The sequence below is a fragment of the Camarhynchus parvulus genome, chromosome 2 (assembly GCF_901933205.1).
Source record: "Camarhynchus parvulus chromosome 2, STF_HiC, whole genome shotgun sequence".
Taxonomy (NCBI): domain Eukaryota; kingdom Metazoa; phylum Chordata; class Aves; order Passeriformes; family Thraupidae; genus Camarhynchus; species Camarhynchus parvulus.
In genome coordinates this window covers 82,834,164-82,858,710 of record NC_044572.1, presented here as the reverse complement: position 1 = coordinate 82,858,710, position 24,547 = coordinate 82,834,164, and the positions used below count along the sequence as shown (strand labels likewise).

General features: G+C 40.9%; 1 protein-coding gene across 2 annotated transcripts in view; it reads left to right on the top strand.

Annotated features, from left to right (window-relative positions):
- GRB10 (growth factor receptor bound protein 10) overlaps window positions 1-24,547 on the top strand; it is a 145,493-nt gene that overhangs the window by 53,402 nt on the left and 67,544 nt on the right. For both annotated transcript variants that reach the window (XM_030944085.1, XM_030944086.1), the window contains one exon: window positions 8,186-8,279. In XM_030944085.1, the coding sequence (XP_030799945.1) occupies window positions 8,186-8,279 (94 nt within the window). The remainder of the gene's footprint in view (window positions 1-8,185; window positions 8,280-24,547) is intronic.

Genomic DNA, 24,547 nt, shown 5'->3' with positions numbered 1-24,547 from the left:
GTTACAGCTTCCCCCAAAATAATAGATGAGATTTTTTTTAGGGTTTTTTTTTAATACAAGCTTAAAGGAAATAATTTTGAAGATATTTTCTCAGATTGGACAGGTGTTTAGCAAGTGTGTGATGCTGAAATTTTCCATTGCACCAGAGTACAAATATTCATTCCCATTATGAGTTTTTTTGTCCTTCTGATGAAGAAGGAATATAGTCTGACAGTTCACTTAAGAAACTTGGACAAAATATGGAAAGTGACCCTGTTAAGGATTCTTGAATAGGCTAAAGGTTTTATGAGCAACAACACATTGTTGTGGGTTGCATTATTCCCTAGATTGCTATACTGGATTGAGCACCATTCAGTATAGCAGTTAACACGTATGAACTTGTGCTTTTGGCTCAATTTAAGTACAGTAGTCTGTTATGTGTCAGTTCTTTGATGCCAGATCTAACTGAAAAGCCTCTTTAAAAGAAAGACAGATATGACATACTGCTTTAGGTTATACTTTCTCATGGTAAGAAAACTCATTTTTTTAATTGAATTACTGTTGATAAGTACAGTTCACTGTCACAAATACCAGATTTTTCAGGGACTTCAGTGTTTGAGTCAGTGTTGACCAAAACCAAAGAACTTAGAACATGCAGCCAGGGATGTAGCTTTGAACATGTATCTTTGTCAGTGGCAGTCCCTTGCCAGTGAGAGTGACTTGCTTTGGAGGTAAGGCTAATTTACAATTAAGTACAAGCTAGAGATACATTATCAGGTGCTGTGGGCACCAGCAGAGGAAACAAAATTTCCATGTAAGCATGCAACTTTCCTACTGTGAAGAATTTCCTGATACAAACTTCATTTATTCAGTGGTGTTTTGTTAGAAATGAAAAGAGGCCTAGTTTGTTTAAAAAAAAAAGAAGTTAAAGGATACTTTATCAGTCAGTTAATACTTCATTTTTCTAAGTACTTTATAGGTGAAGACACCTTTAAGGAATGATTGCTTTCACTGAGAATTTTGTGCAGTTGTTTCTTTTCTGTATTTCAAGACTGTATTTTAGCTGTAAACTATGTAAACTGTCTCTAACAGCCACAGTGGTTTTAGTCTCATTAAAAATAGAACAAAGCTTTTAGGATTTCTAAGCCTGTCAGTTGGATTCCCTCATTGCTAGCTGATTAAAAGACAGCAGCCATGATGCATTGAATTTTCTTCTACCATAATAAATGTCATTCTGGTCCAAGAAGTGCACACTGTGGAGTATCCTATCCATTTTCTCTGTGCAGAACTGGGGGAGACAGCTCATTTTTTGCAGAAGTGGCTGGTTCCTGCTAAGAGAGGACTGCATCTAGTGAGAGAGTTCTTGCCAAATGTTGGGTTCAGGAGTGTTGAAAGCCCTGTTAATGCCAGTTTTGCAAAGATCAGCCTAGAGAAGCTGAATCTCTAGTGTTAGCCTGTATGCATGCTGTAAAAGTGCATTGCTGGAGCTGTCAGCTAACACTCACTATGCTCACCCCTGCCTTACTGGAGAAAAGCCTTTTAGGAGTAAACAGCTGCTACCAGATACTGTTGGAGGTTGCTAGCTGTGGTCCAGCTCTTGGTAGACTACATTAATTAATTAATTAATTAATTTTCTGGATGCCAAAGAGACACTGGGAGTTGGGCAGGGTGTGACAGAAAGAAGCTGGGTGGTGTTGCTTTTTGGTTTGCCCTGATAGCAATTGCAGTGCAGGTAGTGATAAGTCACAAACCAGACTCCTAAAAATAAATCTGAAGCACCTTCAGAAAAATAAGTTTCTGGCTCAGCTGTAGCAGTGGTTTCTATAACTGTGTTGGGCTATAGCTTTTAGGAAGAAACACTTTAGTGGCTCAAGGCTTGCACACTGTGGGGTTTCAGTGTTGACAACAGGGTCCAAACCCCCAGGTTTTTTTAGACTTGAAGGTTTTCTGATCAGTGAGTTGCTAAAGCCCGGGGGGGGTCAGGAGATAAGTTCCTCCAAGGTCAGACTGACAAGCCTTTCTGCCTTCCCCTGTATCATGGGATGTAATATAATTCCTGTGATTCATTTAACAAATTCTCTGCCACTGCAGAGACATGGACCATGGACGCAGGTCTGTCTTTTCTGTCAGCCTCATTTTCCTTCTCCCTTTGCTAATTCCTGCTCTGTGTAGCTGCCTTATATGTTGTGTGGTGGGCTGGTAATTCTGCTGAGGGTTGTAGGAATATGTGGATCACAACAGGTCTGTGTACCCTGCTAGGTTATCATGTGTTTTCTGTGATTTGGATTGGAGGTGCTGTGGTGTGTTGAGAGGAATGTGCTGCTGCCTTTGCTGCTCCTTTAATCCTGAACTGGCTTGTTTGTTCTTGGTCTCCAGGGTTATTGCTCCCAGTCTTGACAGCCAGTACTGTAAAATCAGAAGGATTCCTGTAGTTAGTGGCTTTGCTACTTCAGGAGAGAAAGCCCAACTTTTGACAAAGCTAAGTGGCTTTATTTTAAGCCCTTGTTTGTACAAGCTCTCTTAGCAATGGGAATGCTAAAATTCTAGGTTCACAGTTACTCTGTTGACTTACTGAGCCTTTCACTTGGGTCTTACCTAGTCAAATGACTATAGTTAAGAGGCAGGAAACCAGGTTACAGGTCTTTAATTATGTAATATGTGGGTTGTCTGAGAATGCGCTTTAAAGTTTTTTGCCTAGTGTGCAAAGCCTGTGTTTTCTTTATTTGTATGACATGTTAAACACATTGGCAGAAAACAGTAAAACATACACATGCTGTTTGAGTAAACTTGAAATTGTTTGCAAAGCAGTGACTTTGGACAAACCCAAGAACCTTGCACTTCCCTCAGGATCTTAATTGGAGCACATTTCCTCAAACTCTGGGGTGTCAGCTTGCTGAAAACACATTGTACCAAACAGCTGTCTGGTAGGGGACTGTGCTACTGTGCTTTTAAGAAAGGAACATCACATGAGTTACTAATCAACTTTTGGAGTTTGGATTAGAATTTGAACATTGCTCTGGATATGTCAGTTGGATTTATTCTTGTAATAGCCTGTGTGTTTGCCTTCACAGGGCTAAGAGTAAAATTGAGTGTGCAGGAACTCTAGATGGCTGTGGATACCAGTAAGCTATAGGAAAGTTTACTGAGATGAATAGCTGGCTACTTGGCACTTAGCACAATTGAGTCTATTATCCTCTTTGTACATTTGATGCTTGAAGTAAACCAAAGCTGCAAATTCTTGGTATAAAGAATCACATAGCTTAAAAAGCGGTGCAGGAAGTTACTTTACATAAACGCAAACAGTCTTTTGTTTGGAAAGCAAGACTCTTATGAAGCATCCTCAGAAGAAATGCTGTCTAATCTGTTCATTTCCTAAGGAAACTCCAGGGGCATGTTAAGAATGACAATACTGAGTCAGATAAAGAAATATTTGTCTATCTGTGTCTTTCTTCTAAGAGCAACAGGTTGTAGATACAAAGAGAGAGTGTAATTTCTCGAAGTATCCTCTTTCTGCTCCTGAAGCCTGGAGCTGTGTCCACGTTTTTACAGCCCTTGGTGTTCACCGCTTCAGTGGATTTTTGTAGTTACTTTTTTGTCTGGGAGCCACTTACACTTGAGCACTCTGCAGTAGCTTCCTCGGTCTGTGCTAACATCAGGTACTTAATTTTGCTTTACACAAGTTGCCTGAACAGCGTAAAGCTTGGTGGTTCAAATAATGACTCTGCTGATTTTCTCTTTTTGCTCAGCTAATTTTAAGACCCGTACTTTGGTGTGATGAAGAATCACCGCCAGGTTGGCAGGGAGCTCCTGTTTGGCAGGAGTGCCCTCTCTGCAAACTGAGGCATATCTGCCTTGATAGTCTCCTAAATTGCAGTGAGACCTGTCAGCATGTCTGACTTTACTTTCTGTTGTGCTGGACGGTGTACAAACATCAGAAGTATGTCATGATCTTGATCTGTTGCTGTGGGACTGCTGGCATGAGTACGCATGACTCTTGCTCAATTGAACCTTTTGTTCAGGGGCATGGCAGTGTGGGTTTGCAGGCAGCTACAATAAATCCAAAACCAGGGACTGTTGTCTTGGTGGTCTGGACATCCTCAGTCTGGCCATGCTCCCAGGAGCTTCCGAGAAGCTGTGCTGCCACTTGTAGCATTTCTTCATCTTGTAAACTTGCAGAGACTGCTGAAATTAGAAGAAGCTGAACCACTTCAGGGGATTTCCAGACTTCTCCAGAAAGCTGCTCTCTCTTTTTATGCTAGACCCCTTTCTTCACAAAGAATGAGAGAAGAAGGGAAGTATAAATGATACTTCATTATTTGTACATTCAAATCTGCCTCCTCCCTTCTCTAAGCACTATTTACCTGTAAGATTACCCTGAATGACTGACTGGATAACATTTGCTGAAAAAACTAGGATGAGAGAAGCAGCAGTAGAGTGGTAGCACCGCACTGGTCTGTCTAATAATGCTTTCTCATACTGATAAATACTCTCCTGTGCTAAACTGCAGGTGGGAACAATGGCACTCAGAGCCAAAGAGGTGATTAAAGAGCATGTGTGCAGACAACAGAGCTGCTGCAGTACATGTCTGGTTGATTCTCTGATTAAAAGATGAGATTTAATGTTTTCTTAGATAACTGAAATGCTTATCGTGCTAGCACAAACAGCAGCAAACATTGTATGTCATAGTTAAGGAGTGCAACTTGAAAGGCTTGGTTATAGATTGAAAAATAAATCTAGATTGTCCTGGTTACTGATACGTAGAGATAACAGTGTCTATGAGTGGACTTTGGCTCTTAAGGAGATGCAAGCACGTCACATTTTGTGTCATGCAACATAGGTTTGCAAGAGGACACTGTAATCTGACCTGTAATGATGGTGTGTTTGGCTTTATGAAATGCTAATGCTTTAAAGGACCCTGCTTCAGGTCCCTCCGGCACTCTTGCTAGTGGCTAGATTAAATCATCCTCGGTTGCAGAGGCCAACTGACAGAGAAAACAGCACATGCAAAAAGTCAGCGAGGGCTAATGCTCAGCTAGCTTCTAAAAATGCTACAATAGCTGGATGGTACAGTAAGTTAAGTAACGTGCTTTAATTTCATATTGAGAGCATTTATTGGAAGAGGAGGGAGAGCTGGGGATTAAACCACGAAGCAGACAAATGACTCGCTTGGAGGCCGCTTTCAGCTGCAGCAGGGGCATGGTGACGGACCAAAGCAGGTGCCCACCTTGCTGGGGGCCACGGCCTCAGCCGTGAGCCGGGGCCCGACAACAAGGCTGCTGGCACAGAGTAATTATATAACTTTATTTCCTGCCCCCCTCCCCTTTCTTCTTTTACCCTTGTTCCAGCATGTGCTCTCCACTGCAGCTGGCCGGGTGCCAGTGTTTGTCTGTGCACAACGGACACAAACAGATTCCGGAGGGTCATGTGAAACTACCCCTGGCTCTTTAAACCTCACCGCCCTTACCTTTTCCCCCCCGCTGCCCACATTGCTGTAGCAGGTGTGGCTTTGTTTATGCACGGCCTGTCGCTCTGCTTCAGCACCTGGGTTCTGCTGGCCCGCAGTGTCCGGAGGAAACCTTTGCCTCCCTGTTTTGCTCAAGCTGCCGGAGAACTCTCTGGATCTTGTGGGCAGGCATTTGCACCGGGCGAAACAGGCAGGGGCATCAGCTTTACAAGGGCAGCACCTGTAGTCATTAGTCACTGCAACCTCTGCTTCTGAAAACTTTGATCTACCTTCCCATGGCTTGGCTTAACTTTGTGAGTAAGGCCTGTGGTTCTCAGCATCTTCTGGTACAAGATGTAAGGTGATTCCAGAGAGGGTGTATCCTCTTCCTGTAAATTTTTGGCAATTGCTAGTTAAAAAAACAAGAAAAGTATGGTTTAATTGGAGAGTTAAGCCCCTGGAGCCAGGTGAAACCTTGAAATAAGGTCTCTCAGTTGTGTTTGTGTGTTACTGCTGTGGGAAACCCAAATGTAAAATCACGCATCTTGGCCCCATTTCACCTTTGTTAGTACCTAGTATTTAATGAATCTTGCCTCCCAGAAGGGACTTTTATATGTTGGGGCAACTGAAAACAATGTGACAAATAGCTTATAGCTGGTTTTCTTGTTCCAACTTTTATTTCTTTTGGGATGCCCTGTTGCTCTTCTGAGCCAAGAGGCAATCTGTCACTGCATCCCTGCATTAGACATTGTGCCTTCTTCCTGGGAAGTGGAACTAATGCTGCTAAACTGCATCTGTGAGGTTTTAGCTACCCTGTAAAAATTGGTCATGTTGAATTTCATGGAGGGAAGTGCACAGAGAAAAGCTCTGGGCTGGGGAGGGATGTTCTGCTGAGTTATCCATGCCCGTGTTGCTTACCTTTTAGCCTCTGTACTGAGAGCAGTCAGCTTCAGCTTTAAGTTTTGACTGAAATTTCCTAGATAAGCATCTCCTCCCCAAGGTTTAATTCTGCCTCGAATTAAAAAATGGAGATGATGTGGGTCAGGTCAGTGATGGCTCATGTGGTGTCCCGAAGAAAATGAGATAAATCCAGTGAGAATGACTAGTGCTCCAAAAGTACTATTAATGTTACAATGTGATACCCTGTGGTTGCAAGGGATTTGATGAAAACACGAGCTTGTGAGTTGCTTGTTCCTAGTAAGTGTTCCATTGGCTTCAAAGAGCTAACAAATACCACGGTGTTTCAAGGAAGTTAGAACAAAGACACTTGTGCTGACAGAAGGTCTGATGTGGTTTGGGATTTTTTTTTGATTCCTGAGAAGCAATAACAAAAAGTCACGAGATAAGCGAGATGTGGCGCATGAAACAACAGCCAGTGTTGTGAAAATCACTGTGAAAAATGTAAAGAGCTATAAGGGGAGATAGCCAGTATGGAGGCAGACGTTTGAGTGGTCCCAGTTGTATCTGGCATAGATAGATGGATGCCATTTGTATCTTATCATACAGTGTTTACTCATAAAAACCTTCCTTAGTCATACCACTGTTGTCAGTTTCTGTCTTATAAATGCCTGTGGGCTCCTGAACTGATCTCTGATGGTGATGACACTTGAGAGCAGTGCTTGAGTACTTGAATCAAAGTTCAAGCATTTGCTGAGACAGTCCCTCTGATGAAGAGATAATTTATTTCATATACTGTATAACTATATAGAGTTCTAGTCCCCAAACACTACATCCATTATAATTTTGAGCATTAGCTGATACTTTGTCAGGGCTGGACTGAGAGCTCATGGTTGTGTGGAGTTGAATTGCTGCTCACTGTATGCTTGTTTCTGCTCTGCCTTAATTACAATGTCATTTACCATGGAGGTGGTTCCTCTGTTTTGACATAAAAGCAGGTCATGCCATTGTGTATTTAGCCCACACTTGGGGCACAGTGGGATCATGTGTATAGTCACATATATCACAGCAGCAGCTTATGCTTGGTGATACATCAGTGCAGACAACTTTGCTCATTTTTCCATACCCACCCTTAACTGGTGTATGCAAAGGTATGCCAGTTTTGTAAAACCACGCACCTGCTCTAAATCTCCTTCTCATTCTTCTAAAATATGACTTACCTTGCTTTTCCTATTTTCTTGTTTATATTTAAATTTTCCTGCTTTCTCCTAGTTGTCTTCTTTGGCAAGATCTGTGAGAAACTGTGGTATTTTAGACTTAGCCAAATTCAGTTTGTGTTAAAACTTCATGAAACTTGATCTTGTGAGAATTCCAGTATGAAAAAACAACAGGTTGGCATCCAGAGCCATGGATGTTTATCTAAACTGAACTTCTGATTTCTCTTGAGGTTTAGTAGTTCACTACTGAATCTGTTTCAGTCCAGTTAATTAGTTACGAAGCCCTAAGCCACAGACTTGGAATTAAAGAAAACAAAGCCCCAAGCCTCTGCATAATTTGATGCAAGAAGAAACTTTTGTTAAACTAGGAAGTACATTTACATCACTGTTTCTCTGTTTGAAACGCAAACTGGTGTACAGATGAGCCAACAGCACAGTCATTGATTCTGGATCCATGCCACATGTATTAATGTGACAGCCTAGTGTCCCCCTGTGATCTGTTCCCCCACCTTCTCTGACATTGGTTTCTCCTTTCAGAGGCATGGCAGGGCTTTTTGTTTTGTATTGGTGGTTTGACTCCATGTAATGTCGCTTCCAGGGAGTACAGGATGCCTGGTTTTGATGAGATATTGTGCTCTTCTGTTTTTAGGACAATGTAGATCAGACTTCAGCTCATGGTCGGCGGGATCTGGTGGAACCAGGTTTCCAAGAACCATCTAACCGCATCTCCCTGAACCACCAAGGTAAGGAATAGTGCCTGGAAATCCAGGCTTCACAGCAAGTGCAGGCATGGTGTTGCCTCCATGGCTGTTTCTCCTCACTGGGTGAAAAAGAAAATGTTCTGGATGGTTGGAGAAGGAGAGCTGAAGAAATCGGTTTTTGTCACAACTGTCCTTTGAGCTGTGAGTGAAAGTGACGAAGGACTTGTATGCATCTCAAACCTTGTAACCCAAGATAGATTACTATCCTGGGTGATAGGGATATTCTCCATTCTCACATTTTTTGAGTGGGGAGGAGGAACATACTGACATTAAATTCAACATTTGTGATGTTAAGGTTGCATTTAAAAAAAATCTTTGACTGCCATAAGACAGGCTCTGGCTCAATGTCTGCAGTAGGAGAAGAAAAAAAATCCAACATGTTTATTTGCTTTCCATGGCAGAAATCAGCTCATTTGTGAAAAGATAGCCCTGAACTAGATGTTGTAATGCAGGTGTAATAGATTAGCTTCTGTAATTCAAGAGGACCATTCATAAAAAGCTAAAACAAATTTTAAAACTCTGTCTTCACTGATTTCTGTCTGTTCAGAGACCTAAAAGACAATAGTTACTATTATTACAGAGACTGTTCAGCTCAGCTTTATTGTTTTAGGTTTGAAATAATTGATAATAGTGTTCTTTTAAGCAGTGAACCCTCTTACCCTCAGGCTTCCTGATGGTTTAATTTGAAACCAAGTCCTTGAAGGTCATCTTCAAATGTTGTTTCATGAGTGCAACAACTCATAGTACTGCAGACAGAACAAAACTATTGAAACAAAAAAGCTTATAAGCATATTACTTAAAATATTTGCGAAACATGACATGCTCAACTTTTCCTTTAAAAATTCAGCTTTTTTACTTGTCAAGGGCAGCAAGACTCAAATTTCATGACTTGTAGATTATCAAGACAATTAAAGTTGCACAGACAAGTCCATTACACAGAGTGTAATGAGGATTGTATTTTAACTGGTTCCCCTTTCCATGCTCCAGGTGTTCTGGTGTTTTCTAAAGCTTTGTTTTCAATTGAAACGAGAAGGCAACAGGTTGCAATGTAATCCAGTCTAAAACCTACAGTAGCAGAGGCAGTGTGTAGTGGCATGTTTACTTGCGCAGAACACATTTTAGAAGTTCAATTTTTCATGTGTTTTAGAATTAGTAATGTTTCTTATATTATTTTCACCTATATCAAGATGTCTAAATTGTGGAATAGATCTATACATGTGACTTCTGAAGCTATTTGTAAATATCCCCCTTTAATTAGGGGATTTTTGGGTGGGGGTGAACACATCCTGTGTGGTCTGGGTTCATGTGCTACAGTGCATGTATCTGCTGCTTTTGAGGTCTGAACATTTATAGAAGAGATAGGTAATACTCTGTTTGGATGGCAGAATGCCAGCTTTGCAGCCTGACATTTTCCCACTTCCTTTTCAGATCCTTCTTTTCCTCTCTCAATATTGTGGTACTGAAAAAGGATCTTGACAGTGTCACCTGGCATGTGGCTCAGCCACTTTGAGACAAATGTTCAAAATAATTTAGGAAACAGCTGTCTTTAAAAAAATTGATTTGCATACAGGGTACTGCCATTTCAATGCCTGTTGGTCAAGCAAGATCCATTTAATGTTTTTCCCTAGTACTTTTTGAAGTAAAGATTTCTTATGCATCCACAATTTGTTTGGGATTTTTCTTTTATATCAGCTGACTGACAGCAATCAAATCCACTGTTCCTAATATCTTTCTACTTTTTTTGCTGCAGTAAGTACATGGTATAGTATCAATCTTGATGCTGTTATGTCAGTGGTCTGGATTAAGAACTGAAACCTAAATGCTCAGTGGTGGCCTTTAATGCTGAGCTGGGCTGTAGGAGTTCTGCCTTTTTGCAGTGTTGTAGGGGGAAGCAAGGTCCCTGCTGCTTTGGTACCCTCTTGGAAATGGAAGTAGCCCTAAGTGTGATGTTGTGCCATGTCTTGAGTGTTTGCTCTGCCCAAGTAGGAGCATTTACGCTCTTTTCATAGCGTATGAAATAAATATTCTTGTCCAAGAACTTGAATGTACAAGTATTTTTAGAGCTGGCATATATTCTAGAACTCCAGATTAATGAATAGAACATAGAAAAATACAACATGAAGAGCTTCAGCTCAGGGAGTTGTGACATGGTCTGAACTGGCTCCCAATACAGTCATATTAGTCACACAGTAAATAGGAAGATTAGATTATTAACATGAAATGGATTTTTATGTTCTGTGGCCACTATTTTTTTTGGTTTTTGTTATTCTTAAACTAAACTTTATTATCCATTACTTTCTATTAAAGCCTGGCTGGCACTGACACTGGTTTAAAGCTTAAAAGAGTAAACCTGTATCCAGAAGCAACTTGTAGAACCACTGCAAATTAATGTTTGGTGGTATGCCTTGATTATGTTGATGATAAAGATGTTTGGAACAGACTATGGCAATTTTTTGCTTCCAGTTAGAGGCAACATTACTTGCTGACTTAAGCACATGCTTATTAGGAGACCTAAAGCTTTCTGTGATTGGCATAGGCAGAAATTGGGAAAGGATTAGAATTGTCTAAAATAATTCCTGTTTTGGTGTTCTCTGCCTTTTTCTCTTTAGTGTATTATGCGTTAAACACTGCAGCTGAACTTTGAGCAGCTGTAGTTGTTACGTTGTTTTATGTGTGCACTTGCAGTTCACACCTGACCACGCTCAGTGAGCGCAGCAGATTTGCCAGTTTCTGTTGAACATTAACTTGTGGTCCTTTGCTTTTCGCTGGGACAGCTTTTGGTACAAGCACCTGCAGTTCTGAACCAATACTGCTTTCCAGAGCCTATAAAAATGGTGATTAGCTTCTTCCCAGGCATCTGAATCCCTTTAACACAAACTGGAAAAAGAGCATTCAGGTGGAGACTGAGATAGCCCTGCCAACTGTCCCCGCGTAAATAAGCCCTTTCTTGTGAAGGGTATTTCAAGTACGTGTTTCCTGCTGAATCACTGTTTTTACGCAAGCAGATGCTTTATAACTCTTCAGCTTCTTCTTTCAAAAGAATGTCTTGTAAAGATTGGGGAGCAGAAGATAGTTCTGTAAAGTGAAGAGTCTTGAGAATAGGAAGGTTTCATGTGAAACTAATGTGCAAAATTGAGTGCAGATGGAATAGTATTTTTCCTAGAAATAGTTTAATAACTGTTTTTGTATAGGCATGCTAATAAACTTGCTTACTTTAACAATAAGTATTTTTATATCTAAGCCATTGTTTAGTTTATCACTTTTCAATGATTCTGCTAATTGGGCAAGTTTTGTTAAGGTACTAAATGTGAAGAGTGTGAGCTATGATGTCTTTCCTATATTCCCCATAGGATACTCCATAAATCAAATGTAATAGAAAAGAACAAGCTGTCTTGCTGAACAATACTAGTATCCACTAATGTAAAGGAACAGATATGCTTCATAAACCTATTAAAAGTTACAGCCAGCCAGGATTTGGCATTTAATAACCAGCAAGTCTAAGTATTTCTGGAACAGTCCTTCCAGAAGCTGTAGTAAAGCCTCTAGGCTTGAAGAAGAAAAATGTGTCTAAACTATGTGGCTTTTTTGAAGAGGAAAAGGTAGGAGGTGAAGATACAAGCAAAACAAGTATTTACCATCTTCAAAAACACCAAGAGGAAGTGAGAGCATGCTTAGGAGGCAACGTCAGGTATTGTTATTTTCAAAACTTTTTCCTTCTCACTTTGCAAACGATTCAGCAGTCACAAATGTTTAAAATTTTGCAATGACAAGTTTTGTGCAGTGTGTAGCCTACAGTACTTGTACTCTGTGCAGTAGTGAGAGGCAGAGCTGGAGACCCACAGTCGTGATTTTACTTCTACTCCTTCCATTCACACAGGGATGCCATTTAGAGACCTTCCGTAGAGGTGATAGGCTGCTGCATTTGTTCTCCCTTGTCCCTTCCCAAAGGTTGCTGCTGGTTCTCCTCTCTCCCCCAAGTACCCTGGCAGTGCAGCCTCTGTTCTTCTTGGCTGCTCTGTGCTGCTGCTGGGTGATGCCACCAAATTTAACCTTGGATGTGTCTCAGTAGCAGGACAAAGCTGTCGTGTAGATTTCCCTGGGCTACTGTGGAAGAACTTTGCTATATGAATTGTGATTCCAAAATGGCCTATGCTACAGAAAACTCTAAGCCCAACAGAATTTGTTGACTCTTGGACTTCAGGGGTTTTAACCTGCCCACCATGCCACTGCTGTTTCTCTTCCTTCTCCATACTTCTGGGGTTTTCTTTGTTGATACATATTTTGGAGCTCATTTTTTCTCTTTGTTTTTCTAGCAGGCAGCAAATACTGCCAACTTCAGTCCCAGATGTGAAGTTTATGGGCAATGCTTTTTATTGGTACTTGACATGTACTTTTTGAGATTGCATAGCCACTTCTTATTCAGAATTTTAAAGCCAGGCATAAATAAGGTACATTCTGTCACCTTGCCTTTTAGTAGAGGTATTAGACATGCAGTGCTGGCACTTTCTGTGTGTATGTACTCATGGGATGATTGTCAGTTTCTGTACAAATGTGTTTTGCCACGGGTCTGTGATGAAAGATTTATCTTCCTTTTATTAGTGCATTCACACAAAGTCTTCCTTTCCCAAAGTGCTCTCAGCTCTTGCTGGACTTGGTGCTTTTTATCACTGCAGTTTGCAGACAGAGCTGAGTTGAACCTTACGGTACCTCTTACTCCACAGCCAGGTGGCTCCAGCAGCAGAAGGGAAATGGTGTCAAGGTTGTTTTAGCCAACAGCTGTCCTTTCTCAAAAGCCTTTGGTCTTTCTTTGTTGATGATGGTAGGAAGTCTTGCTGGTAGTGAGACAATGAATATGCTTTGGTTGTGGATTGGGTGGGCACTGGATTTCCTGCCTGCCTGTACAGACCAGTGGCTCCCAGTGAAACCAGAGGGATCCAGGGCATCTGCCAAAATTTGCATCATACTGCAGTTGACTCTTGAGGTGGATGCTGTCCTGTACCTTGCTGGCTAGTCATTAGTACATTGATTTTTAGAGACAGTAAATGTCAGCATGGTGGAAACTTCCCTTCAAGCACACTGGAACAGTCCTGTGCCCAAGAACTATAAGCCCATGTAAATATTCGCAGACCTTTGAATGAGCATGGGTGTAGGTGAAGTATTACAATGCCTAAGATTCAGCCCAGAGAAATAATAATAATACTCTTTTTCTCCACCACTGTTGTTACTACTTGCTTTTAATATATTTTCTTCTGTATTTGCCTCAGGATAGACATGGGAGGTTGAGGCGATGTTGTTATTCATTCTGTAGCTAAGGAGGAGTGTGTTTTGTAACAGTCGGTGCTGCTTCTGAAATGCTTCAGTTGTGGGATCTGACTGGGATGAGTTGGTTATCTGGTGTGTCAGAACTAACCCATGTTTTTTGCAGAATCCAGCTGGTACTGAATTTAAAGTGTAGAATGAAAAACAAACATTGTTTGTATTTCAGAGACAATACTGCCAGACATTCATGAATTCTCGTGCTTTGTATAAATGTTGTTGTCATTGTCCAGCCTTAGAAAAAAACCACCATTAGTGCCAAAATGATTTACACTGACTAATCTTACGCGGAGAGCGGAGGCCCTGCTTCCTGCCTAGCTCATTACAGTACCTTTGTCTTCTTTTGGAGAATGCTTCCATTTATATTTGGTGATGAATCTTGTTAGCATGGCTACTAGGAGGGCACCCATAATAGCTGTGTAGAAGTTTAACTTCCCTCATTAGATTAGTTTCCAAACCCTTGGGCTGACAGAACTCTGGGAAAAAAAATTATGAAAAGAGAAGACCATAAATTGGTGTTTAGTACAGATTGCTTCAGAGATCTGCAGTGAGCTGCAGGAGACACATGAACTGAGCTGATTGAGTTTAGCTGGAAGACTCTGTACATAATGTAATGAAGATTGAGTGAAAACAGTGAAATGAAACAGACCAAAAGATATTTAAACTGTAGCATGTTCAAAGAAAATAAATCATAGGTAACTGATGGATTTTATTTCATTTTTATTGTATTTTTAAATTTTATTTTTTATTTTATTTTTTATGTATCAACTTTTTAGTATCAGCTTGCAAATCATCAGTTTTGAACATATTTAAAATTAATTGTGTTCCTCTAAAGCCACATGATATGAATAAAAAAACATTGTAGTATCTCATAGTTGACAAGCATGGTATTTTAAGCCTGTTTATAATCTCAGGATTCAGTGTGTCAATCTGTTGAATTTCTCTGACGAGACAGGATTCGGTGAATTCAATGCAGGGAAGGAGCCCACTATCTTGTTTGTATAGGGTTTGCCTTGGGGCCTTTGTTCACTGGAAGTTTTACAAGGTGAGATGTAGAAAAACTTAAGAATTTTAAGTAAGCCTAAATCAAGAAGTACTACAATATTAAAAATTAATCTAAGCCTTTTTTTTTTCCTGTGGTCTATGGAAGAATGGTAAAGTTATTACCAGGTTTGCAGCGACCTTCTTGCTGTGCTGGAGGAAGATGGTTGCTGGAGCAGAGCAGTTGCATTGGAAGAGCAAGTGGAGCTGGACTGGGAAGCTGGGTTCGTTGCTCAAGAGAGACCATGAGATGCACCATACTCATCCCTCAGGGACTGAAGCTGTATGGATGTATGACATCTGAAATAGTGCTTTGGGAATTTTTTTTTATACTGCAGATAGGTGTTCCTCCAGCTTCTCTTTCAAGATTTGTATCTGCTGTTACCATGGCACAGAAGGGAGTAAATTCACAAAGCGTTAATTCAGGGTAATTAGAGGCTCCTCTCTTGTTATTGTTAAATTCTTGTCTAAGGCTTTGGGAGGGGAGGTGTAAATTGGGCATCTGGGTGATGAGCTTCTCTTGCTTCTTTACAGATCTGTCTCAGAAAGAGGGCATTTACTTCCCTCACCCCTTATGTGTTACCTCCTTGAAAACAGGTTAGCTTAGTACTAGCATAAGTGTACAGCACTGACTCTTTAAGAAACTCACCACAAATCAAATAGAGGGAGTAACTGCAAAATCAATTGTAAAATCAAATATCCTTTTTAATTTACTTTTGTCTTTAATATTAAAATATATGCATTTCCTGCTGCCACGGAAGAAGAGCAAATCAACTGTTCTTTTTACGTCCTTGGGCTGGGTAATGCAAGAGGCAGCGTGGCATGTCCTCTCTCTCTGTTGGTGGGTGTGCACTCGGGGGCATCTGGTGGAAACTTCCTCCCTGTGCTGCAGCTATTGTGAAAACACGGCTCAGGGGAGCAGCACAATTTGGGGGTGTTCTGGTTCAGGGCAAATTTGGGAGAGAACCTCCAAAGGGGTTCCTCTAAAAAGCAGATTCAATCGGCCCCTACCCCAACTGGTTTGGGAAAAATCCTTAGAGAAAAAGTGGAAAAAAACCTGTTTATTTCACAGGCAAAGCATTCACCAGCACAAAAACAAAACAACAAAAAAAACCCCCTGAACAATACTGAACAATAAAACCTCTTGCTGCTCCAAAAGAGATGACAAATTGAGAAAGTCCCCTCCCTGGGTTGCAGCTCGGCTCACTCAGTCTCTTATCCATCCCTCCGGTGCTGGAAATGCCACGGCCCAGGCCCGGCCTGGTGGGCCATAGGTGCAAGTTCCAGGTGCTCTTCTGGGTGTGCAGTCCAGAGCAGGTTTGGGCAGGTCCAAAGAAAAGAAAGAAACCACAGTCCAGGGAACTCCTTTGCCTCAGCTAGCTAAAACTAACTAAAAAAAAGCAAAGTAGAGCTCTGTTCTGCTGTCTGTCCATCTGTAGACAGCACAGTCCAGGAGCAGGAATGTGGAGGAGTGAGTGCAGTGTCTGAAAACAAACTGCGCTTTTTCTCTCCCCCCTTCGCTCTTGGAACCAGTCTGAAAGTGCAAAACTTTTATCCAGCATAACTGGAACAGACAATTGGGGATACAAGGATCATATGCCCAGCCCAGGAGAGGAGACTCTCGGTGCGGGGCTGGGGTGGGTGCCAGGGGTGGGTACCTAAACCCACTGGTCTGTTGGGAGTGTCTGCAGGAGACTGATGTTCACATCATGGATTTGCTGACATTTGGCAGCTCCCCCAGCCATGTGCCAGCTCTCTGAGGTGATGCCTCCGGCGGCACAGACACTTTCTGTGCCACTGCCACCACTGCAGAGGTGTTGGGTCACTCTGCCCCTCGCTGTGGCTGTGCCACAGCCACAGCCTGGCTGGTGACTCCTTGGGAGGGAGAGCACCTTGAACAGGCTGAGAAGAGGGCTCCTGGACGGGAGCAGCCTGCAGGCCCTTTGTGGGGATGATGTTGTTCCAGGCATTCCCTTTCTCGGGCTTGAGCTCATGGGTCTGACGCATCTGTTTGAAATGGTGTGCCTGGGGAAATTCAGATATCTGAGTTGTTCAGTATCTACTTCGTGATGAGGTGTTTCTCCCAGGTATCAGAGCTGAGCTCATTTCTTGTGTTTATCTCACGTCTTTCATGAGGGAGTAAAAGTCTGTTATCCTATGGGTGGTGCACTCCCTCCCTCTGTAAGTGTATTTGCTTAGCAAATGGTGCCATTCTACTGCTAAAGCAGTTAAATGTGATAGATTTCACTATTTTAAGAATTATTTTATACAGTTCTTTATATTGTCCAACGGGTATTGGGCACTTCTGGTCTCTGGTCTTCCTCTGCCTACTGGGCAACATTTTTCTTCCATTTGAGTTAGTGGTCCAAAATTAAGCTTAGTGATCTGAAATATCCTCTTCTAATTTAATCAATGAAACTGTAAAATCATGGGATGAACTCTTATGTTCTCTGGCATAACTGTATTGCCTTTATGTTTTCTTTTGTAATCTGACTAAATTTCTACTGTCAACATGTTAGAGCAAAAGGATGGAAATTAGTAGTATCAACACAGGCTCTTTTGATAGCTTCTGGATGACATTTTTAACATGGCTGAGTTGAATTCTTGCCTGTGCTACTACACCCTCTTTCTTCACGTTCTTGGATTTTGCATATTCCCTGTTAGGGGGAATGTTTTATATAAGAAGCTTTTGAACCTTTTAGTGAAGGTGTTATAGCCACATGTCAAAACATGGCTGTGGGCACTTAAAATAGTCCAGTACTAATGAGCTAAGAAAGTTGATTTATTATGTAGCCTGGCTTTTTATCATGCTATAACAATGACAGTTGTTCAGTGAAAACAGTGTCTCTGCAACATCAGAATATTAACTTTGAATTTGGACACCATAACCTCAATCAAATTCTAAGTTTAAAAGGCAGTTTGATATATGAAGGGGAAGAATATATTTAGAGATGGAAACAATCCATATTCACTGCAGCTATACTGTTATGTATTTTGAAAATAATCTTTTAAGAAGTATCTCTAATTTTTGAGATAAAAGTACAATGTCACTATGCAAGGTCAGCTTTAATGGAAAGAGAACTGACTTTCAGTATCTGATTACATGGAAAGCTTTAGGGCTTTAATCTGGTTTCATGACTCTGTGCTCAAATCTGAAATAAATCTATTCTGCTTATTCAGACTTTTAAGAGTATCATCTGTCAGAAACTGATTGCCATTTATCTGCAGCACATGGAATGTTTGAAATCACTGTGACTTTTGAGGGGAGGCTATTTTATTTTATGAATCCCTCTGCTTTGGTAAAAGCAGACAGATTTCTTGAGAGAACAGTGTTAACTGTGCCTGTGTGCTTTCTGAAGATGATGGGGGAGAATGGACCCCATTTTCTATGAAACTGATTTCTAAGAGTTTAGTAGCGGTAGTGTGGTCAAGTAGGAGCAGATGTAGTGTCAGAAACTGCTGGCTGAATTGATATTGGTTATACTTCATCTTTGCAAGAAACTTTTTAACAGCCTTACTTCACATGAACATATAACAATTTTGGAATCAGATTTTTTTTCTCTTTTTTTCTGAAATGAAATCCATTTAACCAGATAAAGTTCTGATTTGCCCCTATCCCTGTTAAAAGCACACTGAACTGATTTTTGTTCTGTCTCTGACCACCCATGCACCTTTGATCTTCCTTGTGATGCAGGTGATTTTTAATAGCTGACACAGTGCAGCCCTCTTGTCTGCAAACAATTCTGAGAGATGTGTATCTGAGTTTTGGATTTTTGGTTTCCCCTGACCTTCAAAGTTATATTTTTGGTCTCTGTCAAAGTAGTGAGAGGGTGGAGAACAGGCAGTACAGCTCTTAGTTTCCTTCCATTGTTTGTCCTAATAAGTGTCCTAACCTTTGGTTTCTGTCTCTTCTTTCCTGTGCCTCAGGTGAAGAAAAGTATAAGTTAATTTACTTTTTTATGAGGTTCATCTTAAAGCAGAGCTTTTATCATCTTAGAAATTAATACATAAATTCACTTTGCTTCTCTTTTTAAAAAAATAAAAATTATTAAATAAGAAAACAACCAAGCAATGTCTATCTCTGTAACATTTTTAGGGGTGAGAAATTGAACGAGGGTGAGGAAAGACTTGTTTGCTGTACGCTGGCAATTTATATACAGACTCGAACGGAACGGGGCTTTTTTCCCACCTCCCTAAAACCCTCTAACTTTATAGATTCCCACAGTTTGCCATAGTGGAATGGGGCGTATTTCTGATACTGCAGTTCTCCTGCAAGCTTCTGGTGCTCCTAAAGGCTTCTGGTGCTTTAGGATTCCTTCATTCAACTACTTTGTTCTCCTCTTTTTCACTTGTTAGTTGGCCCTAATTAGAGGAAGAATTACAAATGCTAAACAAAAGTTGTCCTTGTGCTTAAAGATTAAATGGATTTTAAAAGTTGGCTGACAGTATTATAGTAAATATAGGTTAAGCAGTCTGAACAATTATAGAATTAGTGTAAGTTTTTAGTATCCTGTTCTGCACATTGAAACAATTTTCTGGAGCTTAAGTACTAAAAAAATGGGATTGTCACATAAAGACATAACACATTATACAGCTGAGAGGAAAATGCCCCATTCAAGTTATAGCTTAAACATGGTCTTCCTTAGAAATGTCTTTTCTGATCTCTATATAAAATAAAGACTGGTTCTGCCAGATGACTGGGAAGTCGAGGACTGCAAATTTTAGGATTTTTCTAGCATGGGAGTGTATCTCTTCTATTTAAGACAAATTACACTGGAATGCACTCATGGTCTATATCAGCAAGTATACCTTAACTCAGTTATGTCAAAAAGAACATACACTGTGGTGTATTAAAAAAAAAAAGGATGTAACTAAAAATACTTGGCTAATAAATTTCTGTGGTTTTGAGTGAATGTGAAATGTAGGCTTTCTTAGTGGCAGAGTTATGTTTATTTAAGTATCAGCATGATTTTCTATGTTTAAAAATGTATTTAAGAGTCATGAATGAAGTCAGACTTCAGATACCAAGGAGACTGTAAAATGGTACAGGCTTTGATTACAAGAACTTTCTGGCTCTTTCTCTAAGCTCTGCATCTCTGCAGAGTGTCCTGCCTGTGTTTAAAGCCAGTCCTTGCTGAAAGAATGTGATTGACCGTGGGCTGGCTGGCAGCTTTATAGGTAACAGGGTCCTTGTTGGGGGCATGGTTATTTCTCACTCCTGTTGGAAGTTCCATGGAGTAAGAAATGTCCACAGCCTGTGCGGTGGGGTTGCCTGGACTCTCAAGCACAGATGGGAATGGGGGGGTTGCAAACTGTAGCAGGTGATGATGGCAGCAGCAGACCTGGCTCCCATGTGGTGGTAGCTAACCAAGCTGCTCAGAATAACTGGACTGCAGAAATCATGGCAGGATGATGACAAGTGTGTGCTGCTTTACATGAGCATGCAGAAGCAACCGTGGGCTCTCCACCCCACAGCCCACAACCCCCTCTGCGCAGAAGTTGGGAAATACTCATTGGGGTTGGCCACTGTGCCTGTGTGGAGCAGGGCAAAGAGGTAGAAGCACTTGTTCAGTGGAATTAAACAAATAACTACATTTTCACCATCAGTAAAATGAAGATATTGCTATTGCAGAACTTCTGTCAAATAATGAGGTCTGCTTAGTAGTGATTGAGATCTGCTTAGCAGTGTGCATGGTCTTTTTGAAGATGAAGTCTCACTTCAGTGTTGTTCATGGTATTAAGTTGAGAGCCAGTTCGGCAGAGATGAAGTCAAGACTCAAATGAGAACATATGTGAGATGGTGTCCTAATGTGTTGGGTAAACCATAGGGTATTACTTTGATATGATGGGTAGCCTTTCTGTAAATTGACTTGTTTGTGTGCAGCCTGTGACATGGAAGTGATGAGAGATGATGCAGCTTCTAAGTACCATAAATGTGCTTTGATTGATGGTGCATAATTCTTGACTCACAGGAGGGAGGAGGTCAGTGAATTAAGCTGAAGGGTACTTGAAGCTTTGTGCATGTGGGGATTGAAATTAAAGTTGGGAGTAGTGACCAGACTTGCCAGATGACATTGGAACATTTACTACAAAAAAAGGAAAAAAAAGGCATTAAATGTGGGATAAAGAGATAAGTAAAAAACACTTGAGGCATAAGTGAAAAACCATGGAGTTTCTTTAAGATGCTTTTAGTATGTAGCTGAAATGAAACTATTGAAAGAGATCTAATTTGTTTTCATTATTGTAGGAGCCAAGATGTCTACAAATACAGTATTTATGTTTGTGGTAATATCTATCTACTATTGTATATCTCTATAAACTTTCTGTTTAAGAAAACGACTAAAGAAAGCAAAACAAAAAATCCTCTCAACCTTTCCTCCCTATGGCAATAGTGCAGAGATTTTTGGGCCAGGATACATGTCTCCTGCTGTGTTATGCTGGTGAAATACAAAACAGAGAGATCCCTTTCTGAAGAGCAAGTTTAGAGATGAATCTGTCAGACTGTTGGCTCCAAGTCAAATTGAGACGATCAGAGAAATTTGCTGAAGGCCTGGCTGGGGTAAATGCCTCTTTTCTTACAGAAGGGTGTTTGAGCAAGAAGACTGGGTGATCTCCCTGCTGATGACTTTGCCCTGAAAAGAGATGTTCTCATACCATTTGCATTCCCCAGGGTCTGGTGTCTCCCAGGGGTTTGGTGGTACAGCTGCACTGGCACTCTTCCTAATGTACTTGTAATAGCAAAAAACCACTTTCTCTGAAGGAAGTTTATTCTGGTTTGACAAGTGAAATGAAATGCAGCAATAAAAGCATTCTTAGATACTTACACTGGGCTAGAAATACAGATATTTTAACAGGAAAAGTAGTAGAAATGTGGAATCATTTCTACTGAAATGGTTGTTCGCAACCTTTCCTTGTATTTGAGGCAAATGTGCAGACCTATACAAATTGCATTTTATTGGAAGCATGTGGGAAGACAGAGTCTTCTAGTGCATCCTCAGATTCAAGGGGCCAACAGGCAGAATTGGGAGGTGTAGTTGACAGAGTGAACACTAGAGAGGTTAACAGAGTAGAAAAGAACATAAGTAGCTCTCAATGAAATGGTACCCTACTGTGGTGAAAGAGGAAGACAGTAAGAATCTGAAATCCATTTGAGTCAGGTATAAAAGAAGGTATTGCTCTTTAGCAAGATAACTCTCAAATCAGTTCATTGCAAGTTGAAAGGAAGCCCATATGGAGTGTCTACTTTGGAGAACTGTTGGAGATGGAGGGAACTTTGAAGTGGTTTCTAGTGCTTTACATGGTGCAGAAGCTCTTGGTGCAGGTCTTTCCTGTTCTGAGACCATATCTTGGTGTTTTATTCATTTTATGGTTAGAGTTAAGTGTGTTTATGTGCATAAACATGTTGGAAAAGAGAAATCACCTTCATTTATTTTTCACTACTAAAGATTACAAGTACTTTTAGGTAACTATACATTCTGATGCTGCAGCTGCCTTGGCTTGTGCTTTAGGTTGTAATTTTGTCAAATAAGGGAACAAAGTGTGTGCTTTTTTGTTTGTTTTTCTAGTCAGATGGTCTTCAGGTCCATCTAAGATTGAGGAACATCAGTGTCAGTGAAAATATGTTGTCATACCAAAGAAAATGCTTTTGAATTTTTTAAAGGGGAGTAAAATAGCAAAAGATAATATTGTAGTCTTGCATTATTTATGGTGCCTGTAGCTTTGAAAAAAGTCGTGTGATGTTAAGGCTGTCCCAAAATGAACTGGAATAGTACATTACTGTAATTCTGATTTCTTACTTTGTCTATAAAGCAGATATAGCAAGCTTGAGACTTGTTTTAAGCTCACTTAAAAAGAAGAGGGGATAAAACCCCTCAAATTTCATAGCTTAATCAAATAAGCAAAATCTGTAGAAAAAAAAAACAACTCTGTTGTAATTTGGTGTAAGTTCTGCACTAAAATCTTTTTCCACAGCGCACCATTGTAACAATAAGCTTCAGTCATCACTGTCTTTCAGCTTACCTGACTGTGATAAGCAGCACAGTATTTATTTCTGCCTTTATGTAAACTTTATGCTGCAAGTGGTTCATGACAGTGCTTCAGCAAGCTGTGTCATGTGAGGATACTTGAGAAATGCATCAAAGGAGCTGACATTCTTGCATTGGGGTTGAAAAAGGTTGCAGCGCTTCTCTTAAAGCCAAGAAGCTTCAAGGGGAAGATCAATCTGAATTTGTTACATTTTCTAAGTCTCTTTGTGCCTATTAAAAAGGACAAGATTCTGTCAAGCTAGTTGCATTTTCAGCTAAAAAAAAAGCCAGAGTTAAATGGGGCAAACCAGCTAAACACAAAAAAATCTTTCAAAATATAGCATGAGATGTAGCTAAATTTGGAGTTCTTAACAGCAAGCAGCTGCTTAAGTAATTAAAGTATATAAGGTGCTACTGACCAAAGCAATTAGTATATCATTTCATTAATGGCGTTAGGATTGCAGTAACAATATTTAAGTCTTTCTGTCCAAATCAAGATTGCAGGCAATTTGTGCCATGTCCAAGATGAGGCTAGGAGCAGTGTGATGTTAGGGTGTGTTACAGCACCACTGTCTGAGTGGATCTGTAACTGCACAGGAGCGGCTGTGCCTTGGTAACCCTCCTGATTAACATACCTTGCTCGAGAATTTACATGTGCGTGCACTTCTACATTTTTATAAGCTAGGATGGCAGTAAGTTTATATTTCAAACAACGCTTTGTGGGGGCTGCTAATTTTTTTGTTTATCTTTGCAATTAATTTGTGAGCTTACTGCTATTCAAGGGCAAAAGGGAGTTACTGTTTTTGTGTATGTTTTTGTGGTTTGTCCTTAAGTGGTTGAAAAATCTTGGAGAGCTCAGGCATAGTAGAGTGTTCCAAGTCCCTCTGAAATCTGAAGTACTGCAGATGATAGGTTTTTAAGTTGCAAGGTCTGCAACTCAAAGACAATTGGGTGATGAGCCCAGTGAATACAGCTTCTAGGCTCCAGAATAACCATAAATATTTTTCAGAAAGATGAAAATGATTTTTAGAGCCTAAGCAGAAAAAATGCACATCAGGGGGAGAATGTGGAATACACTAAAGTCGGAATACAGTTCATCTCTAAGGCTAGGGTGGCATCACTGATGAGTCACTTGGTTGGAGAACCGAGGCTGGGAAGGCTTGCCGCTGGGACACCCAGGGGTATTATTCTTATGGTGGCTAACCTGGAGGTGCTGACTTTGTTAAAAACCCACTGAGAGAAGTCCTTCAGAGCCTTCAGGCTTTATAGCAACACTTCTGGCCTACCTCGAGCTCTGTCCTGTTGACGCATTGCCTCTTTCTAGGTCTGAGTCTTTCTAGGTCTGTAAATACGTGGGCATGCTTTTGGTGGAGCAAACCAGTCTTCTCTGCTTTTCTGGGCTGTATTTCAGATGTGAAACAGAGTGAGGTGAGCAGGTTGTCTCACCTCTTGAGAACACGGACTCTGTGTCCGCAGGTTTTTGGGCGTCTCTCTTAAGAGGGGTGGTGGGGTGAGTTAAAGCAGTGCGGTGCAGGACATTGGCAGCGCTCTGCGAGCTCGTTTGAGCATGCCAGTGACATCCTTGTCATGGTGGGGTAAAAGAAGTGGAAACAGCCTCATAAGAAGTGATGGTCTGTTGACAGAGTACCCTTAAGGGAAAATATCTTGTGTTCTGTTTCCAGCCTTGTTCTGTGGACATGCAAGGAGGTGAGTGTAGGCAGGGGATTGGGCTCCATGAATGCCGATTACATGGAGAAGAGCAGCAGGCTGCTTTCCCGAAATCACAGGGTATGCCCTGCGTACCTGACCTGGGAATGCGCACAGCTTGTGAAATCAGGCACGTGGATCTCAGAAGGAAAACGGGCATAA